The 23,498-nt window shown below is 37.0% G+C and overlaps 1 protein-coding gene across 1 annotated transcript in view; it reads right to left on the bottom strand.

The window, feature by feature from the left end:
* Positions 1-23,498, bottom strand: part of LOC126248595 (rho guanine nucleotide exchange factor 17) — a 650,439-nt gene that overhangs the window by 41,330 nt on the left and 585,611 nt on the right. The window contains exons 12-14 of the mRNA XM_049949719.1: positions 20,113-20,214; positions 7,231-7,506; positions 5,604-5,671 (exon numbers count right to left, since the gene is read on the bottom strand). Of these exons, the coding sequence (XP_049805676.1) occupies positions 5,604-5,671; positions 7,231-7,506; positions 20,113-20,214 (446 nt within the window). The remainder of the gene's footprint in view (positions 1-5,603; positions 5,672-7,230; positions 7,507-20,112; positions 20,215-23,498) is intronic.

The following is a 23,498-nucleotide window of genomic DNA, read 5'->3' as shown; positions in this document are numbered from 1 at the left end:
TTTGGAATCCCAAACACTTGAGCAGTCCTAAAAAATGGGTCACACTAGTGTTCCATATGCTGTGTCCTTTACAGATGAACTACACATTCCTAAAATTCTACCAATAAACTAAAGTTGACTACGAACACTACCTACTATCATCCTTACATGCTTATTCCATGTCATGTTGCTTTGCAATGTTACACTCAGATTTCAGTTGACATGACTGTACCAAGCAGCATACTACTAATGTTGTATTGCAACATAACAGGATTGCTTTTCCCTACTCAGCCACATTAACTTACCTTTTTCTATACTCAGAGCAAGCTACCATTCATCAGAATTACAAGAAATTTTGCCTAAATTTGCTTGTATCCTCTGACAGTCACTCAACAATGACACCTTTCTGCACACCACAGTATTATCAGCAAACAGACACAAATTGTTGCTCACTATGTCTGTCACATCATTTATATTTATGGAGAATAAGAAAGGTCCTATCATACTTCCCTGTGGCACTTCTGATGATACCCTTGTCTCTGATGAACACTCACTGTCAAGGACAAAGTACTGGGTTCTATTACTTAAGAAGTCTTTGATCCATTCGCATATATCAGAATCTATTCCACATGCTCATACCTTCATTAATAGTCTGCAGTGGACCACCATACCAAATGTTTTTTGGAAATCTAGGCATATGGAATCTGCCTGTTGCCCTTTATTCATACATGATATCAAGTAACAAAAGGGCAAGCTGAGTTTTGCACAAGTGATGCTTTCTAAATACATGCTGATTTGTGGACAGAAATGCTTCATCTCAAAGAAATTTGTTATTTTCTGACTGAGAATACATTGAAGAATTTTGCTGCAAACTGATGTTAATGATATTGATCTGCAATATTGTGGTTCCATTCTTTTACCCTACTTATATGCATGAGTCACCTGAGTATTTTTCCAGTCATTTGGTACTTAGTGCTGGATGTGAGATTCATGATAATTGCAATCTAAGCAAGGTTCCAATGCAGCAGAGCATTCCTTGTAACGCCAAACTGGGATTCCATTCAGGCCCTTCATTAATTAAACAAGTACTTATTTGATTCCAACTCTTTCAATTGCTTCTCTACACCAGGAATGGCCATTACTATATTCTCTATATGGGAGTCTGTATGACACTCAAGATGACAGTATGTATGTACAATCCACCTGCACAAATGTGTCCTTAAATGCAAGATTGAAAACTTCAGCATGCATTTTGCTGTCTTCTATTGCCACATCAGACTCATCAGGGAGTGACCTGATAGAAGCCTTTGTCTTGCTTAGCAATTTTATGTAGGACCAGAATTTTCTCAAATTCTCAGCAAGATTCTTTGCTGAGGCATGATAGTGGTAGTTACAGTATGCTTTGTGCTGTTATGTGGTACATCTTGCTGCTGGTAAATTGTCACAATGTGAGTGCCACCTGGCAGTGGTTGCAGTGTGTTGGAACTGGAGCAGTCAAAGTGATGAGTTGGCATGAGCTCATAAACAAGTACTGACTCAAGGACATGGTTACTGTCACATGTGGTTGGCTAGATTGTGCAGTGGATATGTGCAATAGTGGAATCTGAGTATAAACACCCAGCATGAATAGATTGCATTTGTTGGCGACACATTGAAATTGCATTTGAATGCTGAACTGCCAGAACAACCACTTGTGCATATTTAAACCATACACCATCCAAGATTAAACTGAACAGTATGTCTTTTCTGTTAACTAAAGTTATTTGGAGTGTAGTACTTTATAAGACTGGTGTTTCATGTTAACTCTTGTTGTTATGTCCAAACTGGTGCAGTTTGGTTAACTAGAATAATATTTTTCAGCTTGTGAACACATGCCTGAATTAATGGGTCTAATGCTAAGTTTACTGGAGAGAAACTGAGTTGGTTCAGTGGTACACAAGTGCAAATGAAATTGGCAGTAAGCTTATTAATGTAAGGGCACCATGTATAACCCCACAGGAGGCACTATATTACCAAATGCCACAGTAGTGACATTCATGTGCTACTGAAACAACTCAGTTTCTCTGTAGTAAACGTAACATTAGAGTTACGCTGAAAAATATTATTCTAGTTAACCAACCTTCACCAGTTTGGACATAACAACAAGAGTTAACATAAAACATTGGTCTTATAAAGTACTACACTTCACATTCAGTCTAGATTTACCCAAATAACTTTAATTAACAGAAAGGACATACTGTTCAGTTTAATCTTGGATGAAGTATGGTTTAAATATGTGCAAGCATTTGTCCTACCAGTTCAGCATTCAAACAAAGCTGGGTGTTAATTCAAATTCCAATGACATCATGAAACAGGACAGTCAGAAGAGTGAAATAGTCAACTACTGCACATGTCTGCTGGAAAAAATAGCCAACTGCAGGGGTATCATCAAGTGAGCACTTGCTCACAAGTTCACAACAACTGACCACCTCACCCACTCCAGTCCCAGCACCCTGTAACTAGTCCTAAGTGGTGCTCGTATCATGGTAATGATGCACCAACAGTAGGATGTGACACCTAATGGCACAGGTTTGTGCATTGATCTTCTTAGATATGCACAAATTTCTACTAACTTTTGCCTATCATCATCTGTGCATTGCTTTTTGGGCAGAGCAAATTGCTTCCTCAGCAATTTTCAAATTTTGTTATTAAACCACCATGGGTTTTTTTCCATCCTAGATCCAATTACCAGGACATACTTCTTCAGGGCATGATTTGTAATTTGTTTAAACTTTGCCCATAATTCCTTTACATCCATCATACTGAAATTAAATGATGTACTTTCATTTTGTAAGTGGGTTGCTAACAAATGCTTATATGTTCCTTCTACCAAAAATACTTCCTATCCTTCTTGATGGATTTATTAACTTTAGTAACTGTCATTGTTATGATAACATCATAATCACTAATCTCTATCTCTATACTGACGCTGTCAATGAGGTCAAATCTATATAAAACTACAATGTTTAGAAATTTCCATAATATACAGACTTCAAACTAGCTGCTCAAGCCAGTTTCCAGAAAATGTATTGGAAAGCACTTCACAAGAATGCCTGACTGTACCACCTGAAATGAAACCATCAATGTCCCAGTCTATACATGGTGTGTCAAAGTCACCTTCAATTAATACTGAATTACCGAGTTACTGTGCCTAGACTTCCTTTGAAAGATTCTAAAACTGTCACAATAAAACCAGGTGTCCAGCAAAAACATCTGATAATTAACTTAAGTTCACTCAGACCTGTTACAAGCATCCTGTCACAATCAGGGTGTTTTCATCTTGATAGACACGATATTTTTGTCAACTGCAATAACATTTCTCCTCCTATGGTGTCTACCCTGTCTTTTTGATATGCATTCCGCACCTCATTAAATATGTCACAGGTTTATACTTTGGGTTTCAGCCAGCTCTCAGCTCTGAGAATAATATGAGCACAACAATTTTCTCGGAGGGCAGTAAATTCAGCAGCCTTTTTATGAATACTTCAACAGTTTACTGATAAAATTTTGACAGTCAAAGTGTCTTTATTTTGTACATGGTCTGATTCTGCTCTCTGCATTTTGATTGATGAGCATTCATCAGAGTACCTCAAACTGACACCTTGTCCAAAAAACCTCCATACGCACTCCACAAGTACTCTGTTACATGAGTAGCTACTTCCTTTGTGTAGTGCACCTCTGACCAGTCAAGGGGAGTCCTACAAAAATTACCCATCCCATAAAGTAGGCCAGAAATCTGTAGCCAAGATCATCACACAATTGACAAAACCTTTGGGTAAGACCCTTGAGTCACCTCCAAACCAAAGGATCCCTATCAGTCCCAGGAACAATGCTGCAGATTGTGAGCTCTGCTTGCACTCTCTGTGCAAGGCCAACAGTCTTCACCACTTCTGCCAGCATCCTGTATGAAGCAAGGGTGGCCTCAGAACCCAAATGACAGATGTCATTGGTGCTGATATAAGCTAGAACTTGTAGACGGCTGTACCTTGCTTGTTCAACAGCCACAGGCAGGAACTCCTGTACATCTCAGATGATTTCCATTAGAGGCCATAATGCACCAAACACTGAAACTCCCTATAACTAGCAAATCCCACACACCCATGTGCCTGTTCAGATTCTGCTGAAGGTGCAGACACCTGTCCACTCAGAGGATGTATGGGCAAGTGCAGATGGCCAGCCTGCACATTGACTCTCTGCCTCGAGCAATGCAAATATGAATTGTATGGTTGGTAGAAGTTACTGGGAAATAACTTTATGTAGAGATATCAGTATTGATTTCATTCAGATTGGTTCTGATCAAGGGCACTTAGCGTTACTAATGTCTAGCCTTAGTTTCATCCCTAACTGCAAAATTCTCAGTTACATAAATTTCACTAAAACTGGAATAGTAAAATTTCACAGAATCATAAATGCTAACACAGTTACATTATACAGAGAAAATTTACAGAATGAACAAGATGAGAAATTTAATGACTTACTGAAATCTTCCTTACAACACTATGAATCAAGTTTTCCTTTACAGTAGGTCAGGGACAAAAACAGAAGAGGCTGAGAGAAAGAGTGGTAAATATTTGGAAATAAAGTATACTTAGTCAGGAAGAGAGAGCTTTATTTAATGTAGAGGAGTAGCTCTTATCTAGGCTTAAAAGAGCAAACTACTCCCAGCCACATACTTCAAACACATGTTAAGTTGTCATAGCAGTATACAACTCTGTGTCATTGTAAAGTAGAATAATGTCAAGAGCCAACTTGACTTTATACCTACTTTACAATGAAATCTTCACAGTGTTACATAGTAGACATTTAAATTCGCAGTTGTCCCCTAAGATTTTTTGTGCATAATATCTGCTCCAACTTGTTTGGCTTACTTGAGGATTGGGTTATTACCAGCAGTTATGACTGCATATTTCATCCACCATCACAGCACAACTCAACAGAGATGTAATGAAAAGTTAGTGTCCCGGTAAGGCAATGTGCATTATATTGAGAAGTGGGCCACAGAAGTTACTTTCTACTATGATTAAGCTCTTGCTGATTTCACTCTCGTTTTACTTTGTTTTCTTCACAAAATCTGAAAAAAATGTCTTTCAAGTCATCAAAGATGACATGAACTGGAGTTTATGTGTAAAAACTCAAGATACTAGCATACAATCAAACAAAATGATCAGTTCCTGACAGTGTATGATTTTTCACCTTGAACATTTATTTTGCATTAAGAAAAATTGCTTATTTTGTATTATCACATAACATTGTTTTGGTGGGGATGAGGAGGATATACAAAACATTCTACCATTTTTGTATGTGTTTGAACAAAATACACATCTAGCATTAGCCAAATGTGTTTGCTCTAGTTAGCTGTTTAACACAACACTTTTATGCTCTGGTATTGTTGTCAGGCCATTGTGACAACAATATGCCAAGAAATTTTCAAGTTTTTTGTGTGTTTTCATCTCTTTTGCAACATTTTCATTTTTTATGCAAATAAAAGTGTTTTGATCAATACTGACTTTAACTCAACATTTTACGTAATAGATTATAATGGTAGGTTTTAAAATAAAAGAAAAACAAAGAAAACTGTCACTTACTTGAGTCTCTAGTGTACACTGTGATATCTCCATTTGCTAAGGACACAAAAACTCTATTGTCCAGGTATCTGGAAAAAAAAGATCATTAAAAATACAGTGTTAATATGTGACTGCTACATTTAATGGAATAGATTCTTAGGATATTAGAGACTGTTTTAAGGAAAAGAGTTACAGAGATAAAATTATTGACCTTCTTTCATATCAGGGCACTCAAGTAAGGGCCTGGTTGGATAAAAATCATCTCACACATAATCCTATAATGAATTCTGTGACATGTAATGGCAAAGGTCATAAGCAAGAATGTAATTGGCAACACAAAACTTGTTATTTAGTAAAGATTTTAACTATCACAAATAATTTTGGTACCTAGTTCTCTCCCAGTAATTTGATGATATTCATCTAGCTTATTAAATGCTTTGTAAATACTATATTGTATACTTTTCTTGTTTAGTGTTCAGGCACAAACAGAATCATAGTAATATTTAAATGAATCTGTAAAGACTGGAATGCATTAATGATGGATAAAATCTGGACTGACACAATGTGGATATTATGACTGCAGCAATAGGTACAAGAAATATCACCTATCACCTACCACTAGAACAAAAACTTCTGCTAATGCAATGGAAGAGTAACAGTAGAAGTGACTGGGATTAGTAAACAATATGACAACTTAGGGATAAGAGCTAGTATATGCTTGCCTTTACAATAGACACACATACAGGTTGTACATAAAGTCCAGGAACACTTTCAATTATTTATTGCACAAGAACCAAACATTGTACAGATATCATACATATGTCATTTTGAAGAGAAACCCTGAAAGTTTTTTCATGTACATTGCCACAGTGTAGTTTGGTAATCTGCCGATAGTCAGTGCTAGTCACAAACATGGCAAGTTCAGGTGCGGAGTTCTGCTTTCTGTGTGTTGGAGTTTGACAAAAACAATAGATGTTTAGAACCAAGTACAGTAAGAAGCCACCAACAAGAAAGGCCATTTACCACTGGCACAACAAATTTGTTACAACGGGTTGCTTGTGCCTGGCAAAGAGAAGCTGACATCTCAGTGTGAGTGAAATGAATGTGGAGCATGTACGAGCGACATTCATAAGGAGTCCTAAGAAATCAGCACATTGTGCATCCCATGAACTCAAAATGGCTCCAATGACACTGTGGAAAGTCTTACGACAGAAGCTGTAGATGGAACCTTTCAAATTGTAGCTAGTGCAGAAGCTCAATGACGATGACAAGGACAAGGGTTTTGAGTTTTGTTCGCAGTTGCAACAGTTGAATGAGGATGGAGATAGCATTGTTGACCTCTTAATTTTTAGCGACGAAGCCACTTTTCACACTAAAGTGAATACGTAAAGAGGACCCATCAGTTCAGTGAGGTAATTTCATGGAGAAACATTCACTCTGACAATGGTTAATCGATCAGAATGACATAAAAAATACTATGAAATGGGATATCTGAAAATTCTCATAAGTGCAAATTTTATTTACTGTGTTGCACTGTAAAACTTTATCAAATCCCTATGGAAGTCAAGAAGCACAACACACAACTTGAGCACTGCTATCTATAGCTTACCGGATTGCCCAAATTAATTGGAAAAAAAAGGACACTCACATGATACAATGTACTGATGAGCCATGTTGAATTTTAATCTTGTTCTTCTTGATTCTGATGTTATCAGTGCAGTTGTAGACATGGATGCAGCCGTCTTCGGTACCGAGCCACATGGTGGGCTGCATGCTGTCACTATCCTCTGAGGCAGGCACTGTGGCTATGCTCACTTCACTTGGCGTTGCTGTTATACTGACTGGCTCCATTGAATTGTTCTTTGGTTCTTCATCTGCCCCAACACACTCCTCTGTTTCATAGTCACCATCACTAGAAGAACTGCTGTTGTGTACATAATACAAAAAGAGTGATATGCGTATATCAGGTAATAGCACTTTTTTGTAGATAAAGAAAAATATTGTCAAACCAATTATTCTTATTTATGAACATCCCATACATTTTAATACATTTTGGTAACAAATATGGTATGTTATAAAAATTTACCTTTTCTGTTACAGGTATTAAGTTTTGGGGTACTGAGTACACTATACACAGTTAAAAGATGATAACTGCTAAATCTATGTGACAAGTATCCCAAATTCTTGCAGGAGGTAGTATGGCTCAGAACCAGAAAAAAGTTTTGTGAACATATTTTTGTAAGCAAATACATGTTGAGATACAAGACATTTTACTCATGTCAAAAATGGTCAGTGATTAGTGGTGTAGGCTGTCTTTCTGTTGAATTTTTTTTCTGACTTCTTATTAAATGTGTTTATCACTACACATAGTTCTTTGACTGTAATATTGTTGTCAGAACAGACAACTGTCTCTTACATCAGCCACTTTGTCTGTATTGTTTTGAGGTTGTTCTGACATCAGAACAAGACAAATAGTTCTCCAGTGTGTGAACAAGGACAATAGTGAAATGTAGTCCTTAACAAGTTGAAGGGCAAGAAAGGGAAGCAGTAGTTGTGAAGGGAGTGAGATAGCATATCCCTTGATGTTATTCAGTCTGTGCATTGAGCAAGCAGTGAAGGAAACCAGAGAGAAATAGGAGAAGGAAAAAGTTCAGGGAAAAGGAATAATAATTTAGAGATTTGCCGGTAACACTGATACTCTGTCAGATACAGCATGGCACTTGGAAGAGCTGCTGAATGAAATGAGCAGCGTCTTGAAAGGAGGATATAAGATGAATATCACCAAAAGCAAAACAAGAGTAATAGAATGTAGTCACATTAGTGTATTGTATTGTACTCTTTTTATTGATCCTCTTCATTATTTGTGTACATAAATACAAACTGACAAGGGACAAGTCAGATGAGGATGAGATAAGACAACATGAATTAATGTGATGATTATATACAGGAGTTTATATACAGAATAACTTACACACAATAATACTTTTTAATTCAAACCATGACTAAACCTCAAGAAAGACAAATGCATGGATATTCTTAACAATAACATGAAAAAGTAATAGGATGTTTACCACATCATGTGATCATAGTTCATATCATAATCTCTTTTTGCACAAAAGACACAAATATTCAATAAAACATCAGACTCTGCTTATCAATTTATAAAAATTAATATAGTATTAAAAAGTTCCTAGTTCTTCAATTGTTTATGTGACCATAGCTTAGAACTGCAGTATTTTGTATAAAAGACACAACTTTGAAAATTAAAAGAAATTTACAACTTATACAACATCATGATGAAAATGTGTGAATGATATTCTAGTTCTTTAGGCTAACAGTTCAGGTGATGCTGAGTGAATTAGATTAGGAAATGAGACTCTAAAAGTAGTACACGAGTTTTGCTATTTGGTCAGCAAAGTAACTGATGATGGCTGAAGTAGAGGGCATATAAATTGTAGACTGGCAATAACAAGGTAAGCACTTCTGCAAAAAGAGGAATTGGTTAGTATCTAATACAAATTTAAGTGTTAGGAAGCCTTTCTGAAGATATTTTTCTGGAATGTAGCCTTTTACAGAAGTGAAATATGGTTGAGAAGCAATTCAGACAAGAAGAGAAGAGAAGATATTGAAATAAAACATAATCAATAGGGCTGGTTTCAAAAATGGAAGATTTACAAAGGTTGCAGTTGCAAACATCAAAGCATCTGTAGTGAGTGCACTGAAAAACAGAATCAAGTCTGCAGTATATTTCTCAGCCTGTCAAAGGCTGTGTGTTTCACAGACTTCTGTTAGGAAAATGAAACCATTATTGCATATGAGGCAGAGCAATAAATATTATCAAGTCATTTATTAAAAAATGCGAAAAATGTGTAGCTTTAAACATAAAAAGGGTAAGAGGTTGGAAAATGTGCTTTCAACATTCAAAGAGGTAAAATATGGTGAACCACAAGGTTCAGTATTGGGACCATTACTATTTATTCTGCGTTTAAATGACATGCCAGAAGCTTTAAATGAAACAGTGATCATATATGCTGATAATATGTCCCTAGTAATTAGCAGTGAATCTAAAAATGACCTATAGATGACATGTTTAGAGAACAATAGGCCATAAAAATATTTTGGGGTGTGCAAGATCTTTTATAAATGGAATTAAAACAACTTTCATGAGTATACAAGCAAATAAGGCAGTCAAAGCAGGTGATCTTGATATCAATCTCAGGTAGTTAAGTACTTCAGAAGTTTGTGGCACTTTTTAGCGCTTGTAAGTTGTGAGTTTAGTGGTACTTATAAGTGACTTCTCTGACTTCCATCTTCGTCTTTGCCATGAACTTCTAAGTTGTATGCTTTTAGTTATCTCTCTTTACCAAGTGCTTTTGGACTTTAATGTTCATGAATAAAAAATAATTCTGTATTTTCAAAAGCTACATGCAGTTATTTATGAGTATAAACCAAGAGGTCACATAATTGGTGAGCCCATTTTAAGAACTTTTGTTCCTTCAGCACAACATTTTTCATAAATGGCAGAAATATGTATGAACATAATGAATGACAGAAACAGGTTATTCCACACCATTGTTGACAGAATTAATAAACTACATGACAATGTACAGATTTTGGAGCAGGCTCTCTCTCTCTGCTATTCTGAATGTGAACCCTATCCATTACAACAAAAACAGTGTTAATTATGCAACACTCACATATTACAGCATAGTGAACATTTTTTTCTGAAGCAGAAGACTTTAAACCAGACTTAAAGACTCTCTTGGCTCAGATAAGTATTCCTGGTTCACAGCAAGGTGTACAACAAGGTGTAACAACAAGCTCTATAACAAAACTGCAACCAAAGTTTGAAGTAATGAGATATCAGTCGATCAGTTCCCGCAGTTCTTCCATGCCACATTCACAGTTTAATGCAATGAGTTATTCATCTGCCAGATCCAGTAGTTCATCTGCACTGCACCTGCAATTATTGGCCCCACTATTTATACACACCCAACAGCAAACTTGGTTTGTGGTGATGGAGAACATATTCTGGCAGCTACAAGTAAACAATGACTGTGAGAAATTTACTTTGATGGCAAGCGATTTGGACCAACAAACTACAGCATTGGTGTTGAAAATTACTGTGCCCTGGCTGCCAGAGAGAGCATACAACAAGCTGAAACAAGTTGGTTTCTTGCTCCATGAAATCAACCAACCTCAGTGTCGGACAAGTAATATATCAGAAGAAACATGATGAAAAGGCCCCATCAGAGTTCTGGTGACCTCTACACAAGCTAATAGGTGGCTCCAGAGTTCGCAATGGTTTATTACTATACATTTTGCAGCAACAACTACTGGCGCAAGTGCAAAAAGCATTGTCAATATCCCCAATAAATCACATGAAAAATTGTTGCAGCTTACTGATAAAGTATACACAATGCTCGAGTCACTCACAAGAGTTGCCATGACAACACTCAACACTGTTGCACTCACCAGCAAAACCTGACATATTCCTACTAGCTCACATGAGGAGAGAGTTCTATACTGTGCAGCTGTCATGACACAACATTTGCCCAGTGTTTCTGAGGAAATATGAAGCTTGTGAACTGACAGGAAGATTTACATGGAACAGCAACAGCGGGTTGCTGATAGTCCAATCAAGGACAAATTAAACCTGGCCACAAAAATAACAATGACAAAAAAATAACATCAGCTGCAAATGCTGGTATGACAAACATTTTGGCCAACATGCTGCAAAGTGCACTTCATCGTGCAGTTACTCAAACAGTCAGGATGTTCACAGTAGAAGTGCAGTGTCTACACACAATCCTCAACAGCCATTTCCACATACACATTTCACTGCATCAAAAAGAATTTACATAGCAGACAAGAATACAGGCACAGCATTTCTGAAAGATACTGGCTCTAACATCAGAATGCTGCCTGGCAGCTATGCACAAGACAACAAACAGGATGTTTAAGTGTGGTTGAAAGCAGGTAACACATCCATTATGAGCACTTTCACCCACAATGTTCACCTTTGAAACTGGTCTCTCTAATCGTTTCACTTGGGCATTAATACTCATAAATGTCTCTGACCCTAGTTTGGGCACCAACTTCCCCACACACTTTTTGCTAGAAGTTAGCCTGCATGGAGAACACTTACTGAAGATAGTCAACAAAACTGCAATATCAGGGACTACAGATTGCCTTGTTTTTAGTGCATTACACAGAACTGACAATGCATATGCCTCTGAGAAATACATCCACATCTCACTCAGACAACCCATTTCAGTGTGTGCACACAGAGTTGCATCAAACCACACATTCAGGACGGTCAACAAATCCCTACCTACAGCCTGCAGACACATCACCACCACAGTTGGCAGCAAGAGTCAGTCTCCAGATCAAGTCTAACATCAAGACAGTCTGGGTGCTAGGTTCTATCACTGGTGTGTGTGTGTGTGTGTGTGTGTGTGTGTGTGTGTGTGTGTGAGATGGGGGGGTGGCAGGGTGGCGGGGGGGAGGGAGGGAGGGGGGGGGGCACTGTGTGGCAGTGATAAATTCTTATGCTTGTGTGTCATCAGCTTAGTGGTCCTTATAGGTGACTTTTCTGATGTGTATTTTTATCTTTGCTGTTCCCTTGTAAGTTTTATACTTTTAGTTATCTGTCTTTACTGAATTATCTTGTATTTTAACATGTGTGAATAAAAGTTAATTCTGTACATTAGAAAGCTATGTGCAGCTATTTTTGTGGATAAACTAAGTGCCCACAAGTTCACTGTAGAATTGATGGTGGGGACTTTCATGTCATAGGATGATAATCTATTCAAAAAGTAACACAAATATATTTCTCCTGAGATAAATATCACAAATTGTCCATTATGACACTTTACCAAAAAATATTAATGGTCTTACTCATTCACAAATCTCATACTGTCTACCTACGTGGGGCAGTGCAGCTAATATACACATATGTAGATTATTTAAAATGTAAAAGTATGCGCACTGTAAATCTATCACCAAGGCATTCCCACAAAAATAGATCCTTAAAAATAAATTGTACAGCTGAACAAAAATATACATATTCATAGCACTATGTGTAAGTAACTGCACATAGTTTTTGAATGTACAGAACTAACTTTTATCCATCAACCCTAAACTATGCAACATTAAGTGACAAAGATCTTGAAATAGCCAAATTTTATATTACAACCAGTATCCGGAACTTAAAAACTCCTGTGTGTGTATGTGTGTGTTCATACCAAAAACTGTTTTTATTTCATATGGTATGAAATTTAAATTTGCACTGTTTTGTCACAAATGCATGAAAAATTGTGTAGATTTTTTGTTTTTATGCAACTGCCAAACATTTTTAAACACATTCCTGTATATACTGATGTAACCAATATCACTAGAAAAAATGATCAAAAAATGAAAAATAAATAAATTTGTTGCTACAGAATAATGCTGAAGATTAGATGACTAGCTCAGTTAATTAATGAGAAGACACTGAACTGAAGTGGGGAGAGAAGAAATGCATTGCACAATTTGATTAAAAGAAGGGATCAGTTGATAGAAGACATTCTCAAACATCAAGGAATCATCAGTTTAGTATTGGAGGGAAGTGTGGAGGATAAAACAGCAGAGGGAAACTAAGATATGTAGGTTGCAGTAACATCAACATTTATTCAGATCACAGTATGAAGTTTTTCTACATCTGCATATACATCTATACCCCAAAAGCTACATTGTGGTGTGGGGTGGAGGGTACTTCATGTACTAATGTCTCTTCCTTCCTTTCCTATTCTAGTAGTGAATAGTTTTCAGGAATAATGACTGCCTGTAAGGCTCCATGTATGCTTGAATGTCTCTAATTTTATTTTCATGGTCTTTTCACAAGATATACACAGGAGTAAGCACTGTATTTGTTGACTCTTCTAGGAATATACACTCTCAGAGCAATAAACCACTTTGCAATGCAGAATGTCTCTCTTGCAGTGTCTGACACTGTAGCTGGTTGATCATATCTGTGATTCTACAATACTGTTGGAAGCTGAAAAAATGAATTAAAATCTGTGCTGCAGCCAGGACTCAAACCTAGGTCTTTCATGCTTACTAGGCAGATACACTGACCATTACACCACTGCAGCACTATGGTCAACATAGCTGCACGAACTATACAAGTCGATTGCCCTCCCAACACAAACTCAGCAGTTAGACTGGGATGAGGTGTACAAGGAACCAAATTCTAATTTAAAATATAACTTATTTCATGATACACTTGTAAGAGAATTTGAAAACTGTTTCCCCAAGAAAATAGTTAAATCTAATTATAAGAAATCATGCAAAAAACCTAAGCTTGCTGAAGGAATAAAAATACCTTGTAACCACAAAAGGGAACTGTATCTAACAACAAGAAAGAGTAATGACCCACAAACAGCCAAATATTATAAAAACTACTGTGCTACATTCAGAAAGGTTATTAAAAAGTCCAGAAACATGTGCATCATATCTCACATTAATACCTCTGATAACAAAATCAAAACAATTTGGAATATTATTACAAGGGAGACAGGGCAACCAATAGTACAGGATGATGGCGTTACCATCAAATCAAATGGAAACTTGACAAACAATAAGCAGGAATTCATGGAATACTTCTAGATAAGCTCAAGTACTGTGGTATGAATGGGACAGTGCTCAAATGGTTTAAATCATACCTAACTGGAAGAGTGCAGAAAGTTGAAATAAGCAGTTCACATAATACGCAAAAAACTGGTGATTTCTAAAACTGGGGAACGATCAAGAATGGGGTGCCGCAAGGTTCGGTCTTGGGTCCTCTTCTGTTCTTAATATATATTAATGACTTGTCATTCTATACTCACGAAGGTGCAAAGCTGGTACTTTTTGCCGATGATACAAGTATACTTATCATACTCAACAGACAAGAATTAACTGGTGAAATTGTAAATGATGTTTTTCAGAAAATCATTAAGTGGTTCTCTGCAAATTGGCTCTCATTAAACTTTGACAAAACACAGCATATACAGTTCCACACAGTAAATGCAATGACACCATTAATAAATATAGACTTCGATCAGAAATCGGTAGCTAAGGTAGAATATTCAAAATGTCTAGGTGTATGCATTGATGAGGGGTTGAACTGGAAAAAACACACTGAGTATCTGCTGAAACATTTGAGTTCAGCTACTTATGCTATTAGGGTCATTGCAAATTTTGGCGATATACGTCTCAGTAAATTACATTACCATGCCTATTTTCATTGTCTGCTTTCGTATGGCATCATATTCTGGGGTAACTCATCATTGAGTAAAAGAGTGTTCATTGCACAAAAGCATGTAATCAGAATAATTGCTGTAGCTCATCCACGATCATCCTGCAGACACTTATTTAAAGAGCTAGAGATCTTAACAAACATGATGTGACTTACCAAACGAAAGTGCTGGCAGGTCGATAGACACACAAACAAACACAAACATACACACAAAATTCAAGCTTTCACAACCAACGGTTGCTTATGAAATTTGTTATTAACAATCTGAACAAATTCAAAAGTAATAGCAGTGTACATGGCTACAACACTAGGAGAAAGGATGATCTTCACGACTCAAGGTTAAATCTAACTTTGGCTCAGAAGGAGGTAAATTATGCTGCCACAAAAGTCTTTGATCACTTACCTAATAGCATCAAAAGTTTGACAGATAGCCATATAGCATTTAAAAGGAAATCAAAAGAATTTCTTAATGGCAACTCCTTCCACTCATTAGATGAATTTTTGGATATAGTACGTGGGTAATTTCCCTAACCCCCTCCACCCAAAAAAAAAAAAAAAAAAAAAAAAAAAAAAAAAAAAAAAATATTAATTGTCATGTAATATTTTGTGTAATGTAATATCCTGTATAGACACATTTTATTAACCTGACACGTTCCACATCATTACGAAGTGTCGTATTCATGATCTATGGAACAAGTACTAATCTAATCTACTCCAGTTCACATCTTCAGCTTATTAATCCCTTACATTGTCATTATTACCAGTGACACTGTAAGGGAAAAATAAGCTGAAGATGTGAATTGGGTTTTGTGTTGGGGAGGGCATTCGATTTGGGTAGTTTGTGCAGCTCTGTTGCCCATAGTTCTGTAGTGATGTAATGGTCAGCATATCTACCTAGTAAGCAAGAGAGACCTGGGCTCATAGTCCTGGCTGCAGCACAAATTTTAATTCATTTCTTCAGCTTCCAACATTATCGCATATAAAGATGAGGCTTAAATGTCTCAGGGAAAACTTAATTATAAGATCTATAAGATTTCCGTGATTATTCTGTGCTTACTAAATGAATCTATGATGAAATGTGCCACTCTTCTTTGAATCTTCTCTATTTCCTCTATCAGCCTTACATGGTATGGATCCCATACTGACAAGCAGTATTCAAGTATTTGTCCAATGAATGTTTGGTGAGTTACTTCATTTGTTGATGGACTACATTTCCTGAGGATCTTTCAATGAATCTCAGTCTAGTATCTGCATTATTTGTAGTTAATTTCTTGTTGTCATTCCACTTCAAACTGCTCACTCCTAGATATTTTATAGAAGTAATTGTTTCCAATGATTGTTCTACAGTAGTGTAATCATACAATAAGGGTTCTTTCTCTCTATGTATTTCTTTACAGTGCATTTGTTTATGTTGAGAGTAAATTGTCACTTCCTAGGATTATACCAGATCTCTTGCAAAACACCCACTTATTTAAGCAAGTGTAATAACTTTTCCGACCTTGCCTAGTAAGGCGGTGTGGATCTCCCGCATCGTTCCCCTACGCTCTGTAAAGAAGCATGGGACTTCATTTTCATTCAATAACTTTTCCACAAAAAAGTAACACCAATGAAGTAGGATTAGTTATCAAGAATATTTTTGAGAATTAGAGTTCAGGAAATCGCATTTAATTCACTACCTTTACTGTGGAACACTTCTTTAATTCATAAAAAAACAGTTTGTTCCCAATGTGTTATTATAGTTGTAAATTTCATTACTAGATACAGTATATGAAGTGTGTTCAAAAAGAAAAAGAACTTCTGAAATATCACACCAACCATCAGAGAGAGCATGCTGCAGCTACTGAGTGCACCTAGCAGCAGGTTTAGACAATTAGCAAGCAAACCACAGCTGCTGAAGTAAGCTTGTGTACAGCCTGCTCATTGGATTAATGCAATGAAGGAGCTTGAAGAACAATGTGTGTGTCCATGTGTGAAATTCTGCTGCAAACTCAGCAAGATGTTCAGAGAGACATTTACAATTCTTAGACAAGAATACTGGGAGGACTGTATCAGTTACATGCAGTGGTATGAGTGGTTTAAATGTTTACAACAGGGCAGAATGACAGTCTGTGACAATTCCAAGTCTGTATGTCCTGCCATCTCAATAAATGATGGTCATGTGGATAGCGTTCATGCTGTGATTAACAGAAATCATTGTTAAATTGTTTGGAAGTTGGTGAGGAGGTGGACATCAGCATAGGATCATGCCATCAAATTTAGAGTGAAAAACTTGAGCTGCACTGTGTCAGTGCAAAATTCGTACTGCATTTGTTGACTGAAGATCAGATACAGACCCATGTTGAAATGTGCAAGGAACTGCTTGCCACTGTTAATGAAAAATGAACACTTTCTTGAGAACACCATAACAGTTGATAAGACATGGGTGTATGCTGAAGCAAAGGTGCAGTCATCACAATGTGTGGGCAAAGGGTCCAAAAAAACCATGCATCAGGTGGTAAAATATCAAGGTGACATTGGTTGTGTTTTTTGACTACAAAGGCATTATCCATCATGAATTTGTGCCATGTGATCATATGGTAAACAAGGAAGGCTACTAGGGAATCCTAGTGTGCATGAGGGATGCTGTGTGCAGGAAGAGGCCTGATTTGTGGAAAAACCAGAGTTGGATAAGGTATCATGTCAATGCACCAACTCACGTGTCACTCCTTGTCTGCAGCTATCTGGCAATACACCACATTCCTGTTGTACCTCATCCACCATATTCTCTGGACCTAGCCCCAGCAGACGTTTGTTCTGTTTTCCAAACTGAAAAACATGCTGAAAGGACATTTCCAAACCATAGAGGAGATACAGGACAATACAATGAGAAACCTGTGCGCCATCTCACAAAAAGTGTTTCTGGAGCAACAATGGGAACAGTGTATTGCCAGTAACTATTTTGAAGGGGACAGTGCTTAAAATGTTGTGTAATAAGCAATAAAGGTGGTGCAATAGTTTGGTTTCTTTTTGAACATACCTCATAAAATTTGAATGAATATAGTAAATATATATTAATGCATAATGAAAGGGGATGGAAGGCAATAGAAGAGAGAAAATAGAGGAAGATATTAGGATATAAAGGTGAGAGAGGAGTAAAGAGACAAGTATGTATGGCAATTTTAGTGATGTTAAAAGACAGTAGTAGACTAATAAGCAGTCAGTAAACAGAGAAAGAAACCAAATTAAATGTAAAAAAATGAAGTGAAACAGAAAATGGAAAGGAATTATATGCTGCTCCTATTCACAGAATGCAAGCAGAATTTTTACCATTTGCTTGATGACTAAACATACAGAGGAACTGAAGAGGGCTGCATGAGTTGCATTGAAAGAAAAATGACTAAATTGCTAAAGCCATCAGGAAATTATGACCAGTTACAGTAGTGTCATTGGGGGATGAGACATTCAGGAACATTAAAGAATGTGCTATGGGAGTAGGTATATATGTGAAAGAATTCCTCCCAGGCTCCAGCACTGAAGTGGGTCAAATCGGACACACAAACTCCTTGTCCTGAGTGGACCAAACTGGGGAGTGTTTGTATTGGACTAGTTCTAATATTTCCAGAGACATGGACAGGCATGTTTTTAAGCCCCTGCTATATAGACTGCCCTGCATAACGGGTGTTATGGTGGGTATAGTATCGACCTGTGTTATTGACCTGCTTTGCAGGGCAGCCTACATATCAAGGCCAAGAAATGGTTTTCCTGCCCTTGACATGCAGGTTGCCCAGCATAACATACTTGTTGTGCTGGAATAGTATCAGCCTGCTTTATTAACCCATTTTGAATGGTACCCTACACATCATGGGAAAAAAGTGTTTCCAAAGCCTTGGCATATAGGCTGTGCTGCACAAGAGGCATGTTGGGTGAGTAGTACCAGCCTACTTTTTCCACATCATTTGCAGGGTCTACACATGTGGACAGGCATGCCTGGAGTAGATTGAGATAGATAGAGGAGAGCATGGAGAAAGAGAGGGAGCAGGAGGGGACAGACAGGGAGAGAGGGAGCAGGAGGGATGAATAGGGAGAAAGGAGGCAGGAGGTGAAGTACACTGAGGTAGGGGAAGTAGGAGATGGACAGAGAGAGAGGGCGGTTAATGAGATGGACAGGAGTGGGGGTGGGGTGGGGGGTGGAGGAGATGGTCAGAAAAAGTAGAGGAGAGGGAAGAGGAGATGGGCTGAGAGGTGGGAGGAAGAGATGAACAGAGAGGGAGGTGACGAGGTGATGGCAGAGAGCGAGGAAGAGAAGATGGACCAAAAGATGTGCACATTACATGTGACAGATACGTACACATGTGAACCTGTGGGGAAATGGCCAGTATTATATAAGAGTTAGCGACTTTATGCAGTGAATATATGAACACCTCCTAAGACCTAGTGGTGAACTTTAAAACTACACTAATGATTCATTCCACCAGACATGTCTATATAAATGATCAGTGAAAAGGTTGGAGCTGCATGTCCGAACTGCTCAAATTTTTACTCACTTCAGCCTTATTTCTGTTTATATCATGAACAAACAGTACAGTTGGTCATAGAACACAGACTGTCACCTTTGGTTGCCAGTTTGCACAAGGAAATACTCAAAGAAAATATCTCATGACATGTCACATAAAACATACGTAGTGGAATACAGATGATGTATTTGTCATGTGGCCACATGATCAGAAAAGTTCATAAGAGTCTCTACAAAATTTCAGCTAGCCTCACTTGAGCTTACAGTTCACCACACAGATAGAAAAAGTTAGAAACAATTCAGTCTTCATGTACTAGTAAAGCAAGATGGTGTGTCAAACACAGAAAGTCCATACAAATGTATCCAGCTGTTATCACATGTGTTAACATGGAACCTTATGAGTATGTACTTAAATTCAAAGAGCATGAGTCATTGCTGATGATGAGAGCTGACCAACAGATCTCAAACAATTAAGAACAATGTTAAAACAAATGGATGTAGTAACTAACAAATAGAATAAGCAGTAGATCTTGAAGATTAAAAAAAATAAAAAAATTCAGATTTCCAGCAAACAGTGTCAGCTATGGTGCTTATGAAGCTTTATTTTGTTTTATAGATCACTGGCACAAATTGACGACCTTAGTTTGACATCTTTAATTAACCAGAGTGACACTCTCTTCTTCATGAAGTAAATACAAACTTTTTGTGACAAGATGAAGAATTGGACAAAAATTTCAAAAATGATTCATGATACCAACCTGTCATAATGAAGATTCCCCTCATCAGTGTCTTCTACTGAAATGCTGATCCCAGATTTGCTGTTGAAAAAGTTGCTGTGTCCAAATCCATAATCAGAACGACTATAAAAGAAAGACAGCATCAAAATCCATTCTCAATAACGCTCTCTCATGAAAGGTTCACATTTTGGTTTAACACTATTATTATTCTAATAAATATAGTTTTTCAGTACTAATTTATTAATTGGTGTCTTTAATTTGACCATACAATAATAAATAATAATGGACTGTTTTTTGTTGCATCATAAAAGGTATAGAGTCAATAATAATCAACTATGGGTACTTCCTGTTCATGCCCACACAATATATTAATACAAATAATTTAATTTATATGCAATGCTCTTGCTAGAATCAATATTTCTTCTCATTGTTAGGAATAAAAGTTTATTTGGGTGTAATAGGTATTATAATAACAATACCAATTTCTATAAGAACAGGAATTTCTGTGTTATAGAAAAACAGTAAGATAATCTAATTTACCAGTGCATGAGTATACATAATTAAATTTATTCCTGCTGTTGTTTACAACAAAAAGTTTAACTCTGTGGCTTCCAAAACCAAATCTTATGCCATTTATGAAACCAGATAGTAAGTCTGATATTCAAGAAATGCATGTGAATGGAGGGAAATTAATTAATCCATATATGTAAAATTCAAAAGGATTCAAATGGGTAAACATGTAAGGCAAAATGAGAATGCTGATCAGCTACCCAGAATTTCATCCTCATTGCTAATTCTGTTTCTGACTAGATTAATCATGGCAATGGGGTTCAAGCACCACAAAAATCATGGACCTTGCTGTCATAATGTGGCTTGTGTGCCTCAGTGATACAGACAGCCATACCATAGGCTGAACCTCAATGGAGGGTTATCTGTTGAGAGGCCAGACAAGCATGTGGCTCCTGAAGAAGAGTAGCAGCCTTTTCTGTAGTTGCAGGCAAACAGTCTGGATGACTGACTGATCTGGTCATGTAACATCAGCCAACATGGCCTTTTTGTGCTGGTACTGAAAACTCCTTAAAGCAAGGGGAAACTACAACTGTAATTTTTCTCAAGGGCATGCAGCTCTGCTATATGGGTAAATGATGATGGTAGCCTCTTGGGTACAATATTTCAGATGTAAAATAGTCCATCATTTTGATCCCAGAGTGGAAACTACCAAGGAGGATGTCACCAGCAGGAGAAACGAAACTGGCATTCTATGGGTTGGAGTGTGGAATGTTAGTCCCTTAATTGGGCATGTTGCTTAGAAAATTTAAGAAGGTAAACAGATAGGTTGAATTTGTATATAGTGGGAATTTACATAGTCTGGTGACAGGACAAACAGGCCTTCTGATTAGGCGAGTACATGTTTATGAACACAACTCAAATACAGATAATTTTAAAATTAGGGCAGCCACAGCTAAAATAGTTATACGAATGATTGATAAACAGCATGAGAGGTGTTTAATTACATGTATTGAAACTATTAAAATATAAAACTGAATGAAACGTCCAGTAGTCTGCTGTAGCTATACTTACTTAAGTCGATTAGAGATCCACACAAGCCGTTTCGCAACTTTTAAGTTGCATCTTCTGGTGTATATAAATGCTACATGGCATGGTATAGAGGGTTGTTACGGAATGCCACAGAGTAAGAGTTTGTGTGGTTAGGCAAAGTTCTTGCCTTCCTCAGTTGATAAAAACCATCATCAATGGTGAATGTACAGTCTGTGTTAGAATCACAAACTCTCATCACTTTACTGGTTAAAACATGTTCCTGTGGATATATGTCAAGTAACAGGCAATGTCCCTGGATAACATTTATGAGGGACATCATCTGGTGCTTGACATAGAACCACAGGAACATAATTTAATCAGTAAAATTATGAAAGTTCATGATTCTAACACAGACTGAACATTCATCATTGATGATGATTTTTATCAGTTGAGGGAGGTTGAGAACTTTGCCTAACCACACCAACTGTTAATCTGTGCCATTCTGTTACATCTCTTTCTATACCAAATGACATAGCATTTATATACACTAGAAGATGCAACTTAAAAGTTATGAAACCACTTGGGTGCATCTTTAATAGGATTAAATAAATACAGTTACAGCGTACTACTGGACTTTTCATTCAGTTTCATATTTTTATAGTTTTTACACCTGTATTTAAACACCTGTTGTATTGTATGAATTGGTCAGTCAATTATGTACAACTTGAATAGGGGTAATGCAGGGGTAGGTGTAATTATGAATAAGAAAATAGGAATGCAGGTAAGCTATTATGGCCACCACAGTAGTACAAGTTTATATGCCAACTAGCTCTGCAAATGTTGAAGAGACTGAAGAAATGTATGACGAAATGAAAGCAATTATTCACATGGTTAAGAGAGATGAAAGTTGTGATGGGGGACTGGAATTGGATGGTAGGAAATGGAAGAGAAGAAAAAATAGTGGGTGAATATAAATGGAGGAAAGGAATGAAAGAGGAAGCCGCTTGGTAATATTTTGCACAGACTATAATTTAATCATCACTAATACTTCACTTAAGAATCATGAAAGTAGCTACCATACTTGGAAGAGACATGGAAGCATGAGAAAGTTCCAGATTGACTATGTAATGGTAAGACAAAGATTCTGGAGCCAGATTTTAAACTGTAACATTTCCAGGAACAGATGTGGACTCTTGCCACAATTTATTTGCTATGAACTCTAGATTAAAACTGAGGAAATTGCAAATAGATAAGAAATGAAGGACCTAGACCCTGGATAATTTGAAATAACCAAATGTGTTTAAAGCTTCAGAGGCAGCATTAGGCAATGATTGACTACAACAGAGAACAGGAACACAGTATAAGACAAATGGTTAGCTTTCAGAGCTGAAATAGTGAAGGCAGCAGAGGATCAAATGGTAAAAAGACAAGGCCTAGAAGAAATCCTGAATATGACAGGAGATACTGAATTTGACTGATGAAAGCAGAAAATATAAAAATGCAGCAAAAGAAACAGTTGAAACTGGATACAAGTGTCTAAAAATGAGATTGACAGGAAGTGCAAAATGGCTAAACAGGAATGGCTACAGGACAAATATAAGGATATAGAAACAGATACCACTAGGGCAAAGATGGATATGATGTAAAGAAAATTAAAGAGATGTTTGGAGAAAAGAGAAGCAGCTGTATGAATATCAAGAGTTCAGATTGGGAAACCAGTCCTGTGCAAGCAAATGAATGCTGAAAAGTAGAAACAGTATAAAGAGGGGCTGTACAAGGGAAATAAATTTGAAGGCAATATTATTGAAAGGGAAGAGGACATAAAAGACGATAAGATGCAAGATATGATATGGACAGAAAAAATTTGA

This window comes from Schistocerca nitens, chromosome 3 (assembly GCF_023898315.1).
Source record: "Schistocerca nitens isolate TAMUIC-IGC-003100 chromosome 3, iqSchNite1.1, whole genome shotgun sequence".
Classification (NCBI taxonomy): Eukaryota; Metazoa; Arthropoda; class Insecta; order Orthoptera; family Acrididae; genus Schistocerca; species Schistocerca nitens.
This window is presented reverse-complemented; position numbering and strand designations above follow the sequence as displayed.